This window comes from Varanus komodoensis, unplaced genomic scaffold (genome assembly GCF_004798865.1).
Source record: "Varanus komodoensis strain SLA01 unplaced genomic scaffold, ASM479886v1 scaffold10, whole genome shotgun sequence".
Classification (NCBI taxonomy): Eukaryota; Metazoa; Chordata; class Lepidosauria; order Squamata; family Varanidae; genus Varanus; species Varanus komodoensis.
Window position 1 is genome coordinate 20,958,638 of NW_025335269.1, and position 16,734 is coordinate 20,975,371.

At 40.8% G+C, this 16,734-nt stretch overlaps 1 protein-coding gene across 2 annotated transcripts in view; it reads right to left on the reverse strand.

Moving 5' to 3' along the window:
* The window catches only part of LIMD1 (LIM domain containing 1), a 46,945-nt gene that overhangs the window by 11,295 nt on the left and 18,916 nt on the right, over window positions 1-16,734 (reverse strand). For both annotated transcript variants that reach the window (XR_006417199.1, XM_044456180.1), the window contains exon 3: window positions 10,094-10,195. Coding sequence is in view for 1 of the 2 variants with exons in the window: in XM_044456180.1 (XP_044312115.1) it covers window positions 10,094-10,195 (102 nt within the window). In the remaining variant the exon portion in view is untranslated. The remainder of the gene's footprint in view (window positions 1-10,093; window positions 10,196-16,734) is intronic.

A 16,734-nucleotide genomic window follows, 5' to 3' on the forward strand; every position in this document is an offset into this window, starting at 1 on the left:
GAGCTGACTGTGGCTCAGATCATGAGCTTCTGGTTGCAAAATTTAGGCTTAAGTTGAAGAAAGTAGGGAAAAGCACTAGGCCATTCAGGTATGACCTAAATCAGATCTCTGATGAATATACAGTAGAGGTGACAAATAGATTTAAGGAATTAGATCTGATAGACAGAGTGCCTGAAGAACAATGGACGGAGGTTCGCAACACTGTACAAGAGGCAGCAACTAAAACCATTCCAAACAAAAAGAAATGCAAGAAAGCAAAATGGTTGTCTGAGGAAGCTTTACAAATAGCTGAGGAAAGAAGGGAAGTGAAAGGCAAGGGAGAAAGAAAAAGATACAAACAACTGAATGCAGAATTCCAGAGAATAGCTAGAAGAGATAAGAATGCCTTCTTCAATGAACAGTGCAAAGAAATAGAAGAAAACAATAGAATAGGGAGGACCAGAGATCTCTTGAAGAAAATTGGAGATATGAAGAGAATGTTTCATGCAAAGATGGACATGATAAAGGACCAAAATGGCAGGGACCTAACAGAGGCAGAAGAGATTAAGAAGAGGTGGCAAGTTTACACAGAAGAACTATACAAGAAAGAGCTTAACGTCCCTGATAACCACGATGGGGTGGTCACTGACCTCAAGCCAGACTTCCTAGAATGTGAAGTCAAACGGGCCTTAGGAAATCTGAGCAACAACAAAGCTAGTGAGGCGATAGTATTCCAGCTGAGCTATTCAAAATCCTAAAAGATGATGCAGTAAAAGTGCTCCACTCAATATGCCAGCAAATTTGGAAAACTCAACTGTGGCCACAGGATTGGAAAAGATCAGTTTACATTCCAATCCCAAAGAAGGGCAATGCCAAAGAATGTTCAAACTACCGCACCATTGCACTCATTTCACATGCTAGCAAAGTGATGCTCAAAATCCTATAAGCTAGGCTCCAGCAGTATGTGGACCGAGAACTACCAAAAGTACAGGCAGGATTTTGAAGAGGGAGAGGAACTAGAGATCAAATTGCCAACATACATTGGACCATGGAGAAAGCTAGGGAGTTCCAGAAAAACATTTACTTCTGCTTCATTGACTATGCTACAGCCTTTGATTGTGTGGCTCACAAAAAATTGTGGCAAGTTCTTAAAGAGATGCGAGTACCAGACCATCTTATTTGTCTCTTGAGAAACCAGCATGTGGGTCAAGAAGCAACAGTGAGAACTGGACACAGAACCACGGATTGGTTCAAAATTGAGTAAGGAGTTCGGCAAGGCTGTATACTGTCGCCCTGTCTATTTAACTTATATGCAGAGCACATCATGAGAAAGGCGGAGCTAGATGAATCACCAGTTGGAATTAAGATTGCCGGGAGAAATATCAACAACCTCAGATATGCAGATGATACCACTCTCAAGGCAGAAAGTGAAGAGGAACTAAAGGGCCTCTTGATGCGGGTGAAGGAGGAGAGTGCAAAAGTTGGCTTGAAACTCAACATGAAGAAAACTAAGATCATGGCATCCAGTCCTCTCACTTCCTGGCAAATAGATGGGGAAGAAATGGAGGTAGTGACAGATTCTATTTTCCTGGGCTCCAAGATCACCACAGATGGGGAATGCAGGCAAGAAATTAAGAGACGCTTGCTCCTGGGGAGGAAAGCTATGGCAAATCTAGACAGCATACTAATAAGCAGAGACATCACCCTGCCAACAAAAGTGCGTATAGTCAAGCCTGTGGCTTTCCCAGTTGCAATGTATGGCTGTGAAAGCTGGACCATAAGGAAGGCTGAGCACCGAAGAATTGAGGCATTTGAATTGTGGTTATGGAGGAGACTCCTCCCTTGGACCGCAAGGCGATCAAACCGGTCAGTCCTAGAGGAGATCAACACTGACTGCTCTTTAGAAGGCCAGATACTGAAGATGAAACTCAAATACTCTGGCCACCTAATGAGAAGGAAGGACTCCCTGGAGAAGAGTCTAATGCTGGGAACAATAGATGGCAAAAGAAGGGGACAGCAGAGGATGAGGTAACTAGATGGAGTCACTGAGGCAGTTGGTGCAAGCTTAGGTGGACTCCGGGAGATGGTGGAAGACAGAAAGGCCTGGAGGAGTGTTGTCCATGGGGTTGCGATGGGTTGGACACGACTTCGCAACTAACAACAACAATGTAAACTGCATTATTTCATTGGGTCTACTCTGAGTAACAGAGTAATCTGAAGCCCTTTTGATGGCCATCCGAGGGGGTCAGGATGGACAGAAGTACTGTCAAAAGCTGCTGGTGCCCCTATGAACAGCTCTGCTTGTGGTAGACTCCAAACTGGGAATCTGAGGAGTGGGTAGATGCATCCAAGGCTCGTCAGGTATTCTCCCTCCTGCTAGAAGCAAGCAGGGATGCCAGTAAGAAGGAAAGGAGTGATTTCATTCACCACCCACACAAGACTAGCTTGAACCAGCATTTTTTAGTAGTATTTGCAGTTTAAAAAATGATTGTAAACTTTAAATCACTAAAATCCCATTTTTAACCATCCTGGTGGAATATGTTGTATGTAACTCTGTTAAGCTGAAGATTCTAAAAGAAGGGCCATATTATTATCACATTACATTTATATCATGCCTTTTTTCCTCTTGCTTACACAGTTCTCACAATAACCTGTAAGGCAAGTTGAGCCTAGACAAAATTAGTCAGTGCCTAGCCAAAATTATCCAGCAAGCATCATGGTTGAGTGGGGACTACAATCCAGACCTCCCAAGTTTTAATCCAGCACTCTAACCACTATACCACATAGCAGGAAGCTATGAGACTGCAATATTCTGGAATATGAGGCACACCCTTAACTTAAGAGACATAAAGCAAATCTAGGACAGATATTTATTCTTATTGCATCAGACCATGTTTACTCTTTTGAAAACACTTGCTTAGAATAAGCTTACCATGCTGTCCTCTAATATACTTGTCAGACAGCTTAATTCATAGGCTGCCCAAGAGGCAGCTAATTACAACTACAGAGGGGCTGGTTGTGAACCCCTGGCTCCCAGCAAAACACATCACTCATCCATTTCATTACTAGCCAACTTTCATGCAAATAGAAACACTTTGACATTTCTACTATCCTTTCTAGTAGCCATGATTACAGGATATGTTTTCCTTTCCAGCTTGTAATTAAATCTTTGATGCTTGTCCTTTGTGTATGACTGATTTGTTTAAAGGACAGGAGCCATCCTAAACTGCTGTTTCTACTCCCTGGTACTTAAGGCTTACAGATAGCATATTTTTATGTCTCAGAAGCCACATGTTGTCCAGCAAATAGCCATACCCATATAATCAAAATGAATTTAGACTTTTGACCTCTGTAATACTGAATGATAAGCAACTCTGCTCACAGTCTACCAACAAGAATCAAGCTTTGCTGAACCCAACATGCTACTTTTGATTTACTTTGGAAGGCTATGTTTAATTTGGGCTGAATATGATCTTGTGCCCACATCAGTGAAATGTTAAACTGGTTGTTGGCTTTCCCTGTGATCTGCACAATCCTTGTATTTCCTGTTTTTCTTTTTAACTGAATGTCCCATGTTTACCATGCTGGTTTAAAAAGAAACCAGGGTAATAAGTCTACAGATCTCAGCATAACCAGCCAGGTATCCAACATGTAAGTTGCTATCCCACTCCATATGAGAGTTACTTGGGAAGAAAAGGGTCTTAAACCTTGGAACCTGGAAGTAAAGCCTTAAAAATGAATTCTGCTGGCCAGTGTGCCAGCCAATTTACAAAATGGACTTCAAAATTACATTTAAATTGTCTTGCAAACAAATACTGGTCTGGGACGAAATAATATGCACCTATATAATTAATTGTTTTAATATATATATTTGTATCCTAGCCTTCCTCTGAAAAGCTTAGAGCTCTAATGCAGGTTAGGATGAAAGACCTAAGGGCTACTTAAACTTTTTATTAAATTTGAGCCTGGGTTTCACAGATCCAAACACAACATTCTAGCTATAGCATTACAATTGTTCAGTTCAAGAACTGTTTGCCAACATTTGAGATCCACTGAATAAATTGAGGGATGAGGGACTCCTTACAGAAGTTTCCCAATTAGGCTAACTTTTTATTTGCAAATACAACATCAATAAGAAAAACAAAAAGCAGGGGCAAGCCATAAGAATAAAGGAAGTCCATATAAAATTTAACCATAATCATCATCTGTATCATGCTTATTCAATAAATTTAAGAAAGAAAGGGGATTCAACACTGCCTTTTCAAATATGTATTAGCATATGCAGCCTGTATGTCTAAATTAGCATTCATATGAAATTGACAGCCGTAGGAGAGACAGCCAAGAGCATTAATAGCTTTAGTCCAATGAAGAATAAACCTTTTGGCAACTCAATGAAGAATGAATCTCTTGGCAACTACAAAGGTTCTCAGTAGCCACTTCTGCTATCCATGTATGCCTCCTTGCATCATAGGGATTTAAGCGAAAGATGCATGGATATACACTATTATCACATAGATTTTTCAAGAACAAAATTTATACAAGAAATTACTTCCAACCAAAAGGGAGCACTCAAGGACATGCCCACAGCATATGCTTCAATGGGACACTGTTCCCATTACGATGCCAGTATCTGGCAAAGCTAACCAACCACCTTCTTAACAAGTCTTTTGTGGAGTCCAACCTAAGTAAAGCATTTGTGTGTGTGTGTGTGGGGGGGGGGGGGCTCCACATCAGTTTTAAATCTACAGAAAAAGTACCTATGGAAGCTGAGAAAACTTCCCATTGCTCAAAATTCCAACTCCAAATTCCCCTCCTATTTCATTCCTTTCAGGCCTTCTGGACAGATAATTTACTAATTTCAAAAGACTTTTACAAGCAGCTATTGTAGGCTTACCTTTCTGTAAAGAACCAATTAATTCCTACAACTCTGTGGGAGGTGCTGAAGCACTCACTGCTGATGGGTCATATATAGGCTTCAACAAAGGATAGGGCTGAATATACTGCCAAGTTACACAAGATGATAAGTGATATCTAATTCACAATGCTGGAAATGATAAAAACTCATTGTCTGATCATATTACCTAATCTAAAGCAGAAATTCTGTGACCAGCCCAATTCTTCCACAGAAAAAGCATCTACGTATTTTCAATACTGGATTTTCCCATAATGCAAAGATGGGAATAAGGATCAAACTGCAGCCATGAAATCTGTACATTTCCTTGTCAGAAATCTCTGTTCAGACCTGTGTTAAAATAAACCCTTTCTTCTGAGACCTTCAACAGTTTGTGGAAATGTTTGTGGAAACAGTTTGTAAATGGTGTGGATAGCACTTTTCCTCTTCCTTGAGCACCCAGTCTCAGAAAAGAACAGTGAGGCTGGAAGGTATTATGAACTGTCAGGTCTGTGCTTCAAAACCACAAGCTATCACTGTGAAGGGATAATATATTTGTCATTCCCTTTTTGGAAAGAAAACTGTTTTTATGGCTTTGCTTTTTCACTTAACACCCACGGCTGATTCCTACTGCATTTTCACAGTAGGTACTTACTATGATATTGAGCAGGCAAAACTTTTATCATGGTTACCCACACGTGTGCAGCGATGCACTGGAGAAAGACTGAGGAAAAATGTAATTTAACGCATGTAAGAAAATATATGCACATTTCTGGTACCTAGGGATAATTTAAGGAGAGGCAGAGAATCAGCCATGGCTACTACTCAATGTGCCACTTGGACACTTTTCAGGGGCTGTCAGTGGCAGTCAGCACCGAAGATCACAAAAAGGGGGAAAGGGACAAAAAGGCTGTGGTGGCAACCAAGAAGGGTTGGGAGTGGAGCGGAAGAAGACTTGGGGCAGATGCAGCCACAAAACCCTTAGGATACCTGCTGGAGGACCAAGGAGGAAGGAGGTGGGAAACAACCCATGGTGAACCTGAAAATCTGTGATTGTGTGTGTGTGTGTGTGTGTGTATGAAACATATAAATATCATTTTTTTCAGAACCACATCTAAACTTCTTTATTAATATTAAACAGGAGTCACCTATATTGCACTAAAAGTGGCAGTGTGCCCTCATGAAGTGAGTGAGAGAATGTGTGTGTCCAATAGGGACCACATTTTTTAAATTTGGTAATTTCATGTTAATATTTTGTATACTAATTGCAATAACTGGTGACTGATACAAACAAGTGTCTATCCCAGAAAGGGGTTTGAGAACTAAAAAGTTCCTTATTTCAGAACACTGCTGCTACAGTTCAGCTCACCAAAGCACATACCACAGCCTTATTTATCACTGTAATATGCAAAAGTTACCCAAAAGAATTAGCAGCACAGCTATAATTAAGCACCTTTTTAACTTCATAGTTAAGAAAGGAATGTCCAAAGGACAAAATTCCAGTATTTTTAATTTGCCAACATAATTATCTTTTTCCAAGAATGGAATAATTTCAGGCTCCAATTTTGGATCATATGACTTACCTAACATCTGGAACATCCTTTCTCACTGCATCCCAAACTTTTAAAGTAATTTTAAGCCTTCAGCTTCTCCTAATATATTTCAGGCATTTCATGTTCTTCCTCTACACATTTTTCTTTGGCTATCATCTTTCCTCATATGACCTCAAGGTCTACACTGCTCAAAATATAACCATATGATGCAAAAATGCCAAGCCTAAGCAGCTTTATGAGTGGGATCACCATTGAAGAGCATGTGTGTTCCAACATACGTGTAAAATTAGACTAGAAGTATGAGAAAATCAAAGGGTCCCTCATAGGTAAAATTGTATATTGGTTAAATTAAAAAGCTTATTTCTATGATGCAGAACATGTACTTGGAACACATATCACAACAATATATAGAACTTGAGCATCTTATAAATTAAGGTCAGTATCCAGAAGCCTGCAGGCAGAAGAATAAAGAAGCATATACATGTGGATACACAAATCCTTCAATGTGCTGAATTGCAAAAACAGTGCACAGCTGCATGCAAAATATAATGTGGTTTAATTTCCCTTGCGAAAAAAGTTTGTATCCCAGGGATGCCGACATGAACCACAACTAGTTCCAGGAATAATTAAAAAGGTAAGTCCACATAAACTGGAGACTTCAGTAACATCAGACAAAATTTGATACCAAAGCAGTGCTCAAGTTATACAAATCAGTCTAAAGGGAATGCAAGTCAACTTCACATGTATACAGTCATGCCACAACTTATGTGGCCATTGCAGGAGTACCACAGAGAAAACACATGAAGTGCAAATTATAGATGTGAAAATCCACATACACATAGCTGGGAGCACTGATTAGGCTGTGAATGCATGCACCTGTAATCTACAATTTAAAGCTATACACCTATAATCTACAGTTTGAGTAATTACACTTTTGTAGTAACAGTAAATAGCAAAAACATACAGCACAGAGGCATTCTTTTACAGAAGCTTAACTTTAGTTTTCATTTGATACAGAATAACTGATTATGTATCCACCTTATTCATCATTATGCCAAAACATACGTCCCCAAATAAAAGCCACATCTAAGCATACTTTCTTGGAAGCAAAAAAATATCACTGAAATAAATAGGATTTAAATGGGAATAGTATGTAACCTATTTATAGTGCAGAATTTAGAACTTATTTGTAGCTCTGGGCAACTAAGCCCACTTACTTGAATATTTATGAATAGGCGCCTGAGATAGAAATATTGGAGCCATTATTTATCTCAGTGTCAAAACTGATACAAAAGCTCATTAAGAACTAACAGAAATATGGTGCAGTAGAGAATAAAAGAAGTTATAAGTCCCTTTCCCTACTGTTTCTGTACTCGTATTAAGCTTTTACGTGTGAGAATTTACAAAAGCACGATGCATTAGGCCAGTGGTTCTCAAACTGTCATCACAGGATCATGTATAAGTCTCCAGTTAGTGGAAGACAACAGGTCAGTGGTAGTGCTTAAGTGTTGAAGGGAGGAAGTCTCACACTCCATCCTACTATCTCCATTTGAAAGATTTCAAGTGGCCATGCTAGAAAAGGCTGTTTTCTTCCTGAATCCTGGAGACTATGCCAGTTCTTGGCTAGATGGACACGCACTCAACATAAGGCAACTTGTTAATTAGATGATCATTTAATGACTGGCTAGGTCCCCAGAAAAGCAGCTTGCCCAGCAGTAGTAATGCATATTGTTTATTTTATTCAGTACATTCATATATCATTCATTATCAAATGACAGAGCAGTATACTAAATTAACTGGAAAAACAACTTACAATATAATTCTAAGATAAAAACAAACAAAGTATGTTACCCTCCAAATGCCAGCAGCGGGGTATCAGGTTTCTTTGGCACATACTCAATTTGCTAGAGAAGCTGGACTCACCCCAACAGGCCTAGTCAGAACCTGGCATTACACACCAGGTTCCTTTGCAATTTCCAGAGGTTCTTTACCAGACATGCTGCTATGAAAAGCCTCCCAGTCTAAAGCCCAGTGTATTAATGATGGCACAATCAATGTTAGCAAGAGCATGGAGAACAGCCATTAGGATTGTGAAGAAGGAACATTTGGAATATGCTTATGGAATATCTGGAAAATACTTATGAACAAAATTGCTAGTTATAGTGGTTTATGGGAAGGAAGGAGCCAATGATATAGACCTCTCAAAAGATGCAACACCATTTGTTCAGAACTGGTATAAATAAGAACCTGGAGAACCAGCAGAACTGGATTCTTGATTATGAATTAAAATCTCCGAATCACTGAAATTTAAAAATAAATTAGAATAAAATAAACAAAAATAGTATATTGAGACTTTCAAACCAGTGCCAGATTTGTTTCAACTATTATTGCACAGATGCTTATGTACATCTGCAAAATATGAGTAAATTTAGATACTTGTATAAATTGCAACATCAAAGCATGTGTAAGAACTCTAAATACAAGAAAGAATGGCATTCCTATTTGCAGCGAGGGATGTAGAACAATCTTGATATAGAAATAGATAAATGTTTTTAATAGGTACTCCTTACTATCACTCTGTCACTTACTGACCTTGCTGTCACTTACAGATGTGTTATTCTAGTATGAGCAAAATAACTCATAGAAGGAGACAGGGAACATGTGGGTGGGACAGTTGGGTTTTATTTTCAGTTCTGTCATAAACCTCTTATTATAGAACTTTGCGAAAGTTGCTTTTCACTCTGCATTGGTCCTTTACCGTTCCATTTGTGCAACAGAATGGGGGTGAGGAGGTAAAACAGGAAATACAGGCAGTTCACATCTAAGAAAGCAGAATCTTCTATGTTCCTTTCCCTTTTCTTACAGGAGCGGCACCTACGAGCCCTGGAAGAAGGGGACTGCTTCATCAGTCTGATTCCCCAAATAGTAGTTCCACAAATACTTTTCCCAGCCCAACTGCATAATGATGCATTCCCAAGAGCCCCTGGTTCCAAAACTGTTTGCATGGTAATAATCTAGCAGCTGTGGTTGAAGATGCTGGTCCTATGCTATCAAACTCCAAGCCTAACTATGTCACTTTAGAAACATAATCAAGAAGAACAGAGAAAGTAGGCATTTATAAATATTCCAAGAGTCCATCATGTGATTCCAAATCTCTTCCTGTTAACATGGTATGGACATTGTGCCAGCAGCGCCCAATTCCAACTGCTGCTCTGGAAAATTACACACAATTTCCTGGGCTGGCTCCAGATTGCCCCACCTTCATGCTTTTTATACCTACCTTTCTTTAAAAACCAGCCTAGAGGGTGCTATAGTAAGTCTAAGTGTTCTGCCTGCCAATCAGAAAAGAAATATTCCAGCTATTTAACCATGAATATCACAACCCGTGTAATACACAGCCCAAGTTCCCCATCGTCCTGCCATCCTATCCTCACATTACTGGAGCAATGAGCATGCAAGAGCCAGGAAGTCTACGAAGAACTATGATAGTTATTTAGGTTTACATTTAGGAGGAGCCTTGTTGATTAATAGGACTGAAAAATGCTTTAACTTTGTTGACAACAGGTCTGCCATTTCTTCTTTCAGCAAGAGTTTAAGATCACCACCTATTTTCTGCATATGTTCACTTAGATGTAATATATAAAAGAAAAGTATCTTGAGTGATACTTACTACATGCTCCACAGGTAAAGCATCCATCGTGGTAGAGATTCCCCATTGCTTGGCAAGCCTGGTTTGCACCATATACACCTTTACTGCACTTCACACAGGTTCCTAGAAAAAAGTAACATTAAAAAGTGACAAGTTCGGAGCAGATTTCACAAAGACAATTGATCATATCAGTGAAAGAACAATCCACCCAGGAGACACAGCTTCTATTATAGCTCGGTTGACAACCCAGCTGGTTACAAAACTGCTTCAATATAAAAAGCATAAGAAGTTTGGGAGACGTCTAGAGTGTAGGTGGAGGAGATCACGGGATGAATCTGACCGAACACACTTAAGAGCTCATTATCAGGCCTATGCTGTGGCAGTGAGGGCGGCAAAGAAGTTCTTCTCCGCTTCCATTGCCTCCTCACAATGCCGTCCGGCGGAGCTCTTTCGGGTGGTGCAACGGCTGATACATCTGGGCCCAAAGAAAGATCTCGTACCACCCTCGAAGGCCTGCTGTGGCGACTTTGCGAGGCATTTCAGGGAGAAAATCGCTCAGATTCGTCACGAGCTTGACTCTACTATTGAACCAGATTCTACTGAGGAGATGCCAACGACACCGTCGAGTCCACAATTAATGGATGAATTTCAGTTGTTGCAGCCTGATGATGTGGACAAGGTGCTTGGACAAGTACACCTATCACCTGCTTACTAGACTCATGCCCATCTTGCCTACTTAAGAAAGCCAAGGACGGGATTGGGACCTGGATCCTGGAGGTGGTCATTGCCTCGTTAAGAGACGGTCGGGTACCTGCCCCTTTAAAAGAGGCGGTAGTCCGGCCAGTCCTAAAGAAGGCATCCCTGGATCCAGAGGTGGCCGCCAATTATAGACCGGTGGCCAACATCCCGTTCCTGGGCAAGGTGCTAGAGCGGGTGGTGGCGGGACAACTCCAAGCACTCTTGGATGAAACTGATTATCTGGACCCATTTCAGTCCGGCTTCAGACCCGGGTACAGCACTGAATCTGCCTTGGTTGCCCTGTGCAATGACCTGTGCAGGGAGAGAGACAGGGGGAGTGTGTCCCTGTTAGTTCTCCTGGACCTCTCAGTGGCTTTTGATACCATCGACCATGGTATCCTTCTGAATAGGCTAGCGGGATTGGGAGTTGGAGGCACCGCGTGGTGGTGGTTCCACTCCTATCTCAACGGCCGATTTCAGAAGGTGGTGCTGGGGGACTATGGCTCTGCACCATGGCAGTTATGTCATGGAGTTCCTCAGGGGTCCATTTTGTCCCCCTTGCTATTCAACATCTACATGAAACCGCTGGGAGAGGTCATCAGGAGGTGTGGGCTGCGGCATCATCAGTACGCTAATGATACCCAGCTCTACCTCTCATTTTCCACCAATCCAGGTGAGGCAATGGCTGTGCTGAACCGGTGACTGGCCGAGGTAATGGGCTGGATGAGGGCCAATAAACTGAAGGTCAATCCAGACAAGACGGAGGTCCTGTTGCAGTGCTCGGGCCTCGGGATGGGGGCCTTGGGCCTTGTCCTAAATGGGGTTGCACTCCCTCTGAGGGACAGGGTTTGCAGCTTAGGAGTGCTCCTTGACCCTGAGCTGTCTTTAGAAGCTCAGGTGACAGCGGTGGCGAGGAGCACTTTCCTTCAGCTTCGGCTGATCCATCAGCTGCATCCCTTCCTGGAGAACGACTGCCTGGCGACAGTGACACACACGCTGGTAACTTCCTGATTAGATTTCTGTAACGCACTCGACATGGGGCTACCCTTGAAGACGGTCCGGATACTTCAATTGGTTCAAAATAGAGCTGCCAGGCTGCTGATGGGGACTGGGCGTTGTTCTCATATAACCCCAATTCTCCGTCAGCTCTACTGGCTCCCGATTGAAGTCCAGGCCCAATTCAAGGTGTTGGTTATAACCTATAAAGCCCACAACGGCTTGGGTCCTGGGTATCTAAAGGAATGCTTGCGTCCATATATGCCCTCCCGCCCCTTGAGATCGGCAACAGATGCCCTTCTCCGGGAACCCTCTGTGAATGATATTAGGAGGGTGAGTACCCGGAGGAGGACTTTCTCTGCAGTGGCGCCCCATCTATGGAATGCGCTCCTCAGAGAGGTTCGCCTGGCGCCGTCGTTATTTGTTTTTCGGCGCCAGGCTAAGACCTTTTTATTTAAAACTTATTTTAATTGTTAATTTATTGGTATTTATAGGATTTTAAATCTTTTAAGCCGAGATGCACTGGGTTTTAATATTTTTACTGTATAATTTGTTATATTTGCATATTTTTTTCTTGTTGTGAGCCGCCCCGAGGCTTTGTTGCGATGGGGGCGGCATAAAAATGTTTTAAATAAATAAAATAAATAAATACTGTGGTAGTATTTATTAAGTAATATAAAAAGCAGAAATAGCTGAGAATACGATTTTTGTGGCCACTAAAACTGCTTTATTTATCCGAGGCACATCTTGTGCATTTCCAACTTCATTTTACCCAATAGTACACAGATAAAAAGACTCTTTATATAACATACCTGATGTGAGCAAGTAGAACACTGCACTGATTGATTTGAGTTTTGGTTTTTGATTTTTGCCAAAAGATCAACACTGCTTGATAAGGGGTTTTCCCCCCCTTCTGATCAAATGCAATAGTTACTTTCTAAAATCCTCATTTCAAGGCCATATTAGGAAGTGGTTTATTACTTTAAATATGCCACTCCATTGCTCTAAAAGTGGGTAAGCATGATGCAGTATCTGGTTGAAGTTTAAAAGACTCCAAGTAAATTTAACCAGCAGGGTGTGATATGAAAATCCATAAAGAACTAACTTTAGTGAGGGGCTTAGTTGTGTGCAGGTTACTCAATGAACTCAGATTTTAATATCTCACAAAAGGCTTACCAGACTGTTTCAAATGAAAGCCAGCCCCTGACCATCAGAGCAAGTAAGTCCATGGATGCCCCAGTCTGACTGATCTCTGCAATATCACAGCAATTATCAAGAGCAAGGCAAGAATTTGAAAAGCTCCAGGGAAGTTCAAAGGCACACACATATGGTTAAACTGCAATGTTTCATCTAGCTGCAGCATCAGATGTTTACTGAAATGAGCAGTGGACAAAGTCTATTTGAGCACAATATTTAGGATTCAACTGCCTGACCAAAACTAGGGCTGTAGAGTCAGAGTCAGAAACAATTCTTGGGGTACTGGAATCAGAGTCAGAGTTGGTAAAAATGTACTAACTCTGACTCCTAATAAATTTAAACTGTAATATAACTAATATGTTAGAATCGCAAAGATAATAATTTGAGTAACCTATTTTTTCAGGTTATATTTTCAGGATATATTAGTGAAAGAGGAGCCCCATAAAAAACCTCACAATGGCAAAAATGTGTCAACAAAGTTGGGTGTTTTGACCACTTTAGATGGGAAATATTATGTGTTTCAATGTATTATAGAAAAGGATGATTGTGAAAAAAATGTGTTGCAAAAATCAGTAGTTCTGTGATTCAGATAAAAATGTACCCACAAGAGCATCAAATTTTAAAAGGCACTTCATCCTAAAGTGTTAGAAGCTGTGAATGAACACTGCAATAAAGACATTCAGGGTGAAAGAAAAATCAAAAAATCAAAGATGACTCCAAGATTCTTTACATTTGACAAAGTTACCATAACAATGACACAAGAAGAGCTTAAAAACCACGTCACTGAATGGCAATGAAGAATAGTGGAAAAAGTATGACTGCTCATCAAAACTGACTATACAAGAAGTCATCCTTGTTTTTCCAGAGACTATTAGTGATGTAGCTAGAACTGTAACAGCAATGCCACCCACTCAAGTCAGTGTTGAAAGACTGTTTTCAGCACTGAAAATGGTCAAACCAGATCTAAGGGCTTCGGTTGGGTAGGATCTGGAGAAGCAATTCTGTTCCTAAGAACAGTATGTTAGCACATTTTGGATATTATTTATTTAACCCCTATTGCCAACATACGTTGGATCATGGAGAAAGCTAGGAAGTTCCAGAAAAACATCTACTTCTGCTTCATTGACTATGCTAAAGCCTTTGATTGTGTGGATCATAACAAATTGTGGCAAGTTCTTAAAGAGATGGGAGTACAAGACTATCTTAATTGTCTCTTGAGAAACCGGCATGTGGGTCAAGAACCAACAGTGAGAACTGGACACGGAACCACAGATTGGTTCAAAATTGAGAAAGGAGTTCGGCAAGGCTGTATATTGTCACCCTGCCTATAACTTATATGCAGAGCACATCATGAAAAAGGTGGGGCTAGATGAATCTCCAGTTGGAATTAAGATTGCCGGGAGAAATATCAACAACCTCAGATATGCAGATGATACCACTCTCATGGCAGAAAGTGGAGAGGAACTAAAGAGCCTCTTGATGTGGGTGAAGGAGGAGAGTGCAAAAGTTGGTTTGAAACTCAACATTAAGAAAACTAAGATCATGGCATCCAGTCCTCTCACTTCCTGGCAAATAGACGGGGAAGAAATGGAGATAGTGACAGATTTTATTTTCCTGGGCTCCAAGATCACCACAGATGGGGAATGCAGGCAAGAAATTAAGAGACGCTTGCTCCTGGGGAGGAAAGCTATGGCAAATCTAGACAGCATACTAATAAGCAGAGACATCACCCTGCCAACAAAAGTGCGTATAGTCAAGGCTATGGTTTTCCCAGATGCAATGCATGGCTGTGAAAGCTTGATCATAAGGAAGGCTGAGCGCCAAAGGATTGAGGCCTTTGAATTGTGGTGCTGGAGGAGACTCCTGCGAGTCCCTTGGACCGCAAGGCGATCAAACTGGTCAGTCCTAGAGGAGATCAACCCTGACTGCTCTTTAGAAGGCCAGATACTGAAGATGAAACTCAAATACTATGGTCACCTAATGAGAAGGAAGGACTCCCTGGAGAAGAGCCTAATACTGGGAACAATAGATGGCAAAAGAAGAAGGGGACGGCAGAGGATGAGGTGGCTAGATGGAGTCACTGAAGCAGTTGGTATTAGCTCAAGTGGACTCTGGGGGATGGCGGAGGACAGGAAGGCCTGGAGGAATGTGGTCCATGAGGTCGCGATGGGCTGGACACGACTTCGCGACTAACAACAAATTCTACAGCTAGATGCTAAGTTTCTTTAAAAATTTTGTAGGGATCAATTTTTCAATTTTCTACAATATAATTTTGATTTCATTAATGTAATTTACTTAAATTTTATATTTAAATAATATTTTAATCTCAAAAAATTAAGGGAACTGGTAGAGAAAGATGTTCCTTATTTTTATTGTTTCTTTATTTTATATTCCTATTACTCTATACTTTATAGCCTTTTGAGAAAAAATGCAACCTAAATTGACCATGTTTCCATTTTCCATATTTTGTCTTTTGTTTAAAATTTAATGTTACTGAATGATTGTAATTTCTTTAATAAATAAAATAAAAAAGCCACAATGGCATAGTCATAACCTTTAGACCCAAACTTTAAAAGGTTAGGGTTCTAAAAAGTAGCCTGATGATTCATTTTGGCAGTGATGAAATGCCTTGTAGGCTGATTTCAATCAATATAGGAAATAAATTTGTATATTTCTTATACTGATATATACATAAAGCAGTTGAAGTTGGAGTCAGGGTCAAAGGTTTTATGTACCAACTGCACATCCCTGATCCCTAATAGGTTGAAAAATATTTAGGATAAGAAACAGTTACTGTGGTTACTCATCTCTATAGACACTACAACAGCACAATCCTATCTATGATTGCTAAAATGTGAGACATTCAATGTGGCTTTCTCCCAGGTTAAGTGTTCACAATTTGAAACCATGCACAAGACTGCAGTGCATACCATACCAAGGAAGGCAAGTATTTTGCTAATATAACTGTTGTATAAATTTGCTCCTGGGACTTCATCTCGCTTTCTCTCACACACACATCCAGAAGGAAGTGAGCCACTATTGTGTATAACAGGTGCACATATATTGCTTAAGAAGGATTGTGCAGCTGCTGCACCATTGTTTGTGCACATATTGCTTGTTGAATTTGCTAAAATGTCACATGACTGCACTAAAGGGGTTCACTGGATACATACAATTTTATCTGCTTCTTGGCATGTTTTCATTGTGTTTGTGAGATACTATTAAGATGAAAATGTGTCTGTGTGCAGTATGACCCATGACAACGTAATGTCTAAGAATGGGATTTGATGAGGGAGGGGACAGAGAAGACATTTGCACAAATTACTACAGCACAGTTTGTGCAATCTACTATGGACACCATGTTGGCACCAATGAGGTGCCTGTTGGCACCAATCTTTGGCAGCTGAGAATGCACACCTGTTACCTAAGATAGCTGGGACTGCAAACTGGGCAGCACAATGGGCAGATCTGGGATTTAGTGCAAAGACGGGAGCAGTATTATTTCCAAGCATTTGTGAACTTGATTGTGGCTGAACTCACTTCCCAGGTCAAGGTCAACTACAGGAAAGAAGTCTGGTGAATGGAAGAGAGCTGGGTGCTGCAGGGCTCAACACTAAACCAAAAGGCAAATGTAATGAGAGAAAAGACTGTCAATAAGGAATCTGGACACTTACCAAAGCATACCTTTATATATGAATTCCTTGAAATGAAGCGAGCAAGTTGCAGTGAGA